Source organism: Daphnia magna, linkage group LG10, assembly GCF_020631705.1.
Source record: "Daphnia magna isolate NIES linkage group LG10, ASM2063170v1.1, whole genome shotgun sequence".
NCBI classification, from domain to species: Eukaryota; Metazoa; Arthropoda; class Branchiopoda; order Diplostraca; family Daphniidae; genus Daphnia; species Daphnia magna.
In genome coordinates this window covers 2,705,845-2,713,455 of record NC_059191.1, presented here as the reverse complement: position 1 = coordinate 2,713,455, position 7,611 = coordinate 2,705,845, and the positions used below count along the sequence as shown (strand labels likewise).

Below are 7,611 nucleotides of genomic sequence, written 5' to 3'. Positions count from 1 at the left end.
ACATCGCGAATGGCACCACATTCCATGCTATGCACATACCTTAAATCTTGTAGTCAAGGGCTCTATTAAAAGAAATAAGGAACTTTCTTCAATTCTAGCACGGTCAAGAGCCATCGTGACTTTTTTCCTTCAAAGTGCTAAGGCAACGTCTAAGTTAGCATCCTGACGCAAAAACCGAACGAGTAAGGTTTGAGCTCAAGACGTGGTCACTAGATGGAACTCGACGCTGACAATGATAGCCAGTTTAGTCGAGCTTAAGGATTATGTGCAAGATTCTCTCTCATCACCTGCCATTGATCGTTTAGATTTGGACTTACAGGTAGAGTATCCGCCCTTAGTATCCGAACGCTAGGCCCCTTTAACCCAGCGTCTTATGGCGAATGGTGTGTAGCGCGGATAATTAAATGGGGTAGTAAAAATTCAAATATAGCTACACAAAAATTTTTTGGTTTTAAATAAACAATAAGCTATCTAGTACAATTTTTTTTTTAATTTTTACCTGCAATATTTGGTGACTAGCATGCTAGTTATTCAATACATAGATGTACACACTACAAACTTTAAAAAATGAATGAAATACAAAGTATATAATATGTCGTCTGCAACTTGAAATTATCCGTTGTTGCATGTTATATTTTAAAATCTATATATATATAATTTACATTCAATTACTTCATTTTCAGATACTAAATTATAACTAAATTTATTAAAATAAATAACAAGCAAATAAAGTCAATTAAGAATAATTCATGAAAACTATAAATTACATAATTATATATATCAAGTCACAACACTGGAAAAAACTATCTACTACTGTCATCTGCTACAGATTCAAAACTTCAAAACTACAATTACATACAAATTTTTAAAATGACCAAAACAGAAGAAAAAACTTCTTAGTGAAAAAAAAACATCTTTAGTGGCCAAAATATTAAAACTTCAAGCTGAAACCACAAAAAAAAACATTTTCCATATATTCTTTCAACTCCACCAAAAACCCATATTCCCTCTACCCTTTTTCCTCGATTATATTTTCCTATAAAAACGTTAAATTACAATAACTAAAATCATTACAGCATCTAACAGATTACTTTTGCCAAATTTCGATTCGTCTATTTCTACCGTAATACCAAAGCCACCAATCTTTTCAGAATTGTTAATTACTACATGTTCCGAAACTTCACGGCAAAAATTGTTCCAATCAATGGTAGTTCCATGAGCTAAGAAAAAAATATTAACGAAGAGTATATTATAGTATAGTATAGTATAGTATAGTATAGTATAGTATAGTATAGTATAGTATAGCATAGTATAGTATAGTATAAAATAACATAATATAGGTTAGTATAGCAAACATAGTACAATAAATAATATTGTACAGTATAATCATATTTGGTATACCAAAAAAATTAAAGTACAGAATAAGACAACATATTAATCAGTAATGAACTAAAGTATAACACAGTAACTTAAAACATAGTTACCTACATAAAACATAAATATACCTAAATCCAAATCATTTTCCCCATACTTCTGAGAAATTTCACTCCACCAATAATACGTTAGTGTTAAGATTTCATGAATCGTTAGATGAGATTTGTGAAACCAAGAATATCTTCTAATAGTAAATTTTTTAGAACACAACTTTGTTTTGATAGTACTACCATTAACTCCAATTCTATTATTACATTTCAGTTGGCAACCATCAATGACAGTAGTAGAAGAAATCTATTAATAAATGTAAATAATACAACTAATATCTTAGTACATAGCTTATTGTAAATAATTACCAATGTTAGTTGCCCAGAACACTGAAGACAATACGAAGACACACTGATATCAATAAATCCAATTTCCACTAAGTATTTGTACAAATCCATTGGAGTAAGCACAAAACAAATAATTGTTATGGTAAAAGATGTCCAACACAGTTCATCAAATGGTATTTGAGATTTAGAACTGGATATACTTTTTTTGCATTTGAAATAAAACTTTTCAAGCATTTCACTATTACTCTTAATAATATCACTTGAGGAACTCATGAAAATAGATACATTAGTAGCCATACCTGAATCAATACTAATATTAAGTAACAACAAACCCCTAAATATTAATTAATTAAGTATACAGTACCTACCAAAAGTCTTTGGAAGCCTGGGGAGAACCTTATGCAAAAACGCAGTTTTTGCGGTTCTCTCAGTGCCACAATTTTCACCCAAATGGTACAATTTTTTGTGTGTACGTTCTCATAAATAGTGAGAACGTCCCTTATTTTTTCCAGAATTTTATTTTAATGCGAAGAGTGGGTGAAAATTCGATGAAAAAGTCTTTAGAAAGCCGAGAGGACCTTATGCAAATGAGGTCACTTTGGCTTTTTTTTTAAACAAACAGCTAGGGCTACGAAGACGCAAAAGGGCTTTAAAAAAAGAGCTACTTTAGTTCTTCCTGCAGCCTAATTTTCTGATTTTTTTCTTTTTATTTAACGATTTTAGAGTAGGTTAAAAAACGAAATTATGGAAATTCCATTTTTGCGGCATCAACCAGAGTTGCCGAATTCTTAGAAACCCTTTGTTTTATTTTCCATCAGTTTTACCAGAGTAAAAGAATACTATATATATATATACTAGAGTAATAGAATACTATGTATAATATATTTAGTATTCTATTACTCTGGTAAAACTGTAGGAAAAAAAAACATAGAGTTTCTAAGAATTCGGCAACTCCGGTTGATGCCGCAAAAAAGGGATTTCCATAATTTCGTTTTTTACCACCTGTAAAATCGTTGGATAAAAAGAAAAAAATCTGAAAATTAGGCTGCAGGTAGAACTAACGTAGCTTTTTTTTTAAGCCCTTTTGCGTTTTCGTAGCCCTAGCTGTTTGTTTAAAAAAAAAGCCAAAGTGACCTCATTTGCATAAGGTCCTCTCGGTTTTCTAAAGACTTTTTCATCGAATTTTCACCCACCCTTCCCATTAAAATAAAATTCTGGAAAAAATAAGGGACGTTCTCACTATTTATGAGAACGTACACACAAAAAACTGTACTATTTGGGTGAAAATTGTGGCACTGAGAGAACCGCTAAAACGGCGTTTTTGCATAAGGTTCTCTCAGGCTTCCAAAGACTTCTGGTAGGTTCTGTAGTAAAAAAATTTCTAACTTAATTATCATAGACCTACAATACTTAACTAAACAATACTTTTTAAAATGTCGTAATACTAATAAATTGAATACTAGAATCACTTTATCAACTTAATAACCCATTGAATATACTGAATACTAAACATATAATATTAAATAAACATCCAACAACTAGATTTGAACTTAAATCCTTTTTCTTCACAATCCAGTGCTATACCACTGAGCTAGTAGAGTAATAACTCCATATAAATATTTTGCAATATATATATACGTATTTAATCCATATTACCAATTAATGACGGCAACATTGCATTCCCACAGTTGGCAACATTGGAATTTAAGCAGAACATTCATTCAGTTTACAAGTAGATACAGATCAGTTCAGTATACTTGGTTCTCTGAATTCAGTAAAAGTATAGTAACAATAAAAAATATTTGGTGGGGTAAAATAGACTTTATCCATCGCGGATAAGCAACACCTTCTTTGTGCCCTTCAGCAGTTGCCCTAATACTGCAATCAACCTAGATTTGGGGCGAGAACATATAACGTTTTTTATAGTTCAAAAAATCGGAAAAAATATAAGCGATCACTGTTTTACCTTTGGGCCTCGTTCATCTATCACCTCCAAAAGATTATAATTTGTCATCGTAGATCCGACTGGGGTATAAGATCTCAGGGTTTAGAAATACATTTCGCAGTGTTGGCTGTTCATGAGCCATGTTGTAAGCAGCTCTGGGGGGTTGTCAGCTTCAAATTTTACAATGATGGCAATCAGCGAATGCGCAATTATTTCAGCGCACATGTAAGAATTCAGGGATATAAATGCTGACATCAGCGGATAAGTCTTATCACACTTCAGCCAAAAACGCCAGTATCGTAAAGCTGATACCGCATACCATATGCGATAAACTCTTTCCGATGGACACAATTGTTTTTCAGTGTAAGAAGATAAGATATACTGAATGATTTTTAAGTAGAAGCAGGTAGCTTTTGAATCTTGAATATGGTTCTTCAGCAAAACTTGCACTTTGGGATTGCAAAGACGAACGACTGCGTCGTAATTCATTTTATCTTCCAGATTCAAATCTGACATTCTGAGACCATGTTTCTCCTTTGATACCGTTTTCATCAAAAGGGATACGTGAGTAGGACTCACAAAGTTTGATCCGATGTGCATGATCAGTTTTGCATCATTAATGATTTTTACAAATCTCGTGCGTAGTTTGGCTCCTTCATCGACAACGTCTTGGACAGAGATCGTATTTTGTAAAAGTTCGGCCGCAAACCATTTAGATCCTGGGCTGAATATCGCTGTAGAAAAAAATATTATGCATTAACATACAGGCGCATATAGTATACAATTTATACACTTACATATTTTGGGAACCAATCCCAGCTTCATATGCTCGCGCATCATTTTGAGTTCTCGAGAGTCGCCGTCGGCACTGTATGTTAATATTTCAATTCCAAACTTTTCCAGTTCCGCTCGTATAGTCTGAAGACGATGACGGACGTCGTTAAAGCTTAACTTGTTGTCGCTGCCGAAGGTGCAAATCCTCATAGGGGGGAAAGAATCAACCAAGGGTTGGGCCATTACCACGAATACAACAGTGGCTCGTTGGGAAATCATTTTTATGATGTCCATTGCGCTATTTACAACAGCGTCTTCCGCGTTTGGAAGGTCAGTTGTGCCGAGTGGAAGGCTGTTCCCAATGATAGAGTTTCGTTTGGCCGAATATTTTCGATTTCCTTTAACAGAAGTTGCATCTTCGGAAATTGCAACAACGAAAGGGAGGTTTTCGGATGCCAGATATTCTCTTAATCCCTCGCCATTTACCTTACCTAACGACCACAGTGGAAGAATGAAACAGGGTTGAAAAATGTATAACACTCTAACTTACCTTCTGCTACACTATTATCATATTCCAATAACTTCTCTTGTATTGTTCTTGGACACGGAAAAATGCCACAGAAATTTGCGTAGATTATTTCATAGAGTTTCCTTCCACCTAAAATCCATATATTCATGCCGAATTTCAGCAGTACTTCGTCTTTGTATCTTCGGCCTCTAGGTGGCGCGTTTTCTTGTGCAATACCATAGCCCACTGGATGTAATAGTTCAAGCCTGAAGTCTAGAACTGTAAAAGTGACTCACCCCTCCGGCGATGGGAGGAGCTTATTCTCGAATGGACACTAGCACCACCACCAAAGATTCTTGGAACTTCATTGAGCAATCGTTAACAAAACAAAAAACAAACAAAACAGTTAGTTGTCGTTTTAGCGTTTTGATGTTAGAGTTCTTTTTACTTTTTGAAAGTGTTGAAATTGAAGACAAAAGTTACGGGTTTGGAATATTTTTCATTGCAAGTTTTCTCCTGTTAAATTGAATAACAAGGATGTAAGTAAAAAAGAATTATTAAGCATCAATTTTATCTTGTGTTTATTATTGCAAAACGTCAAGTTACGAAAAGGCCCTGTATTATCAAGAATAAAAAATTTTCAATCCAAAAAGATTAATTATTATTCTTATTAGTATTAGAGTTATTATTAGTTATAAATTTCAGGTATAGCATAGCTGATTGGTTAACATGTCTGACAAGTGCATTAAATGAGCATTGGTATTAGGTTCAGACCCTATCTGATTCTTGCCTTTTTTTTCAGTGATAGCACCATTTTATACAATATTTACATTAAATAAACGAAAATTTCAAAAAATAATTACATTGCATTTGTAGTCATACAACAAAGAAAATTTTTTTAAATAAACGTAAAACACAATTGTTATATATTTAGCGAAGTATTTGTAAAAACAGCATGTTTATATTTTGAAAAATGTTGTTCTTCGACACCAGTAGAATGCGCTGAAGTCCATTCCAAGTTGGAAAAAAGGAGTGAAGGAGTGCGTCAAAACGATTGAACGGGCAACATAGGGAAGCTCCAGGCTTTAACTATTACATCCAGTGGGCTATGGCAATACATTCTTTGATCATTCTTGTTAAAATAGTGCCAGTGGAGAGAATCGTAGCATCTTTTTGGGTGTTCTTTTCTTGCAATTTGTTATAGTTTTCAGTCATAAGCCTTAGTGATTCTTGGAGGTTGGAATCTTTTTCAGCCAAACCACCTATTTGCTCAATAATTGAGAAGAAATCAGTCATTTTTAGTTCATAAGTAGAGGCTGCCTTTTCCAATTTAATCTGCTGTCTTGTGTCTCTTGAGTTCCAGTTTTTTGTGACGTTTTTAGTTACACCGGTGTTGCTTGACGGCAAAGGAACATTAATCAAAAATCCTCAGACCCATTAGCTTGCCGCACAGTCGAAGACTTGTTCGTAGAAACTTGTTGCGAACTCGATTCCGCTGATCGACATAAGAAAGACGATTTTTTCGCAGAAGGAGAATCTTCGTCTGTGGGTAAAGCATTTGACGGGATGTCAAATGACGACCGATCAGTGTTTTTCATCACAGCCCTTGCTGAGGGAGCATTTCGCTTTAAAGCTAAGATGTTTTTTTTAGCTGTTTTCCTTTTCCCATAGTGTTCCGTGTATTGACTACGGTTGAAGATGTGTTTGATTTGATACAATCAGTGCTTTTGGTATTACCAGCACCAGCAACCGCTGGCGGTAAAGAAACAGTTTCCTGCAAAAAGTGTCAACAAGGGTTTAGCAGTTCAAATTTCCATTCGTTTGCATTGTTTATAGTACCTCATCATCACTATTTACCTTATTTCCATTTGTTTTAGTTTCATTCCTGATATTCTCACCATCACGGCTGCTAGTGTCTATTATGTCTACGTTGACAATTTTTTCTTCTGATGGTCCAGTCGGCTTCAGTGCTGAGTGATAGTCCTAGGTAAAAGAATTGTTATTATGTTTTATTTAACTCAAATGCTTTATTTTTAGCCTACTTACTGTAACATGTCTTGAGAAATTAGAAATTTTTAAATATCCTTTATCGTCGAACACAATCCTGATTGTGGTGGCTTTGACATGATCCTTGTGTTCGCAAACTATTTTTCTGGTTTCTTCACATACAGTAAAATCTTCTAAGGTATAGTTGAGATTATTTGTAAGTTTGAAGCGTTGGACCCAGTTACTTGCTGCTTCTAGTAGGCTACGTCCTTTGGATGTAGGAAGCTGGTTCATCCCTGCTGCGTTTTGTGAGGAACTGCTGAGTGTTGCCCTTGGTGGTGTCAATAGCCAGCTGAGGTCTAGTTGCTGCTAGGGAAGATGCTACGTTAAGTTTCTTTTTAAACGTTAGGTTCAACATTGTTCCTATTAAACAACCAAAAATTCTGGAAAGAATAGAAATGGGGGTATTTTAATTAATTGATGTTTGTGGTCGTTATCGATTGCTTTAAGTAAACTGCAATCATTCTTAACTGAGAATTCTATCTAGTTGCGTTTCTCGCTACCAAATGGAAACCAACTGCTTTGCACACGGTTTCCCACATCACACAAGGCGGTCCTTCGGATGTCCG

At 34.6% G+C, this 7,611-nt stretch overlaps 1 protein-coding gene across 1 annotated transcript; it reads right to left on the bottom strand.

Moving 5' to 3' along the window:
• Window positions 1–1,012: 1,012 nt before the first annotated feature.
• Window positions 1,013–1,880, bottom strand: LOC123476927. The gene is made up of 3 exons (XM_045179937.1): window positions 1,791–1,880; window positions 1,506–1,728; window positions 1,013–1,220 (listed from the first exon to the last, which is right to left on the bottom strand). Exons 1-3 carry the CDS (start codon window positions 1,878–1,880, stop codon window positions 1,048–1,050), a joined length of 486 nt encoding a protein of 161 aa, XP_045035872.1. The 3' UTR covers window positions 1,013–1,047.
• Between the last annotated feature and the right edge of the window lie 5,731 nt (window positions 1,881–7,611).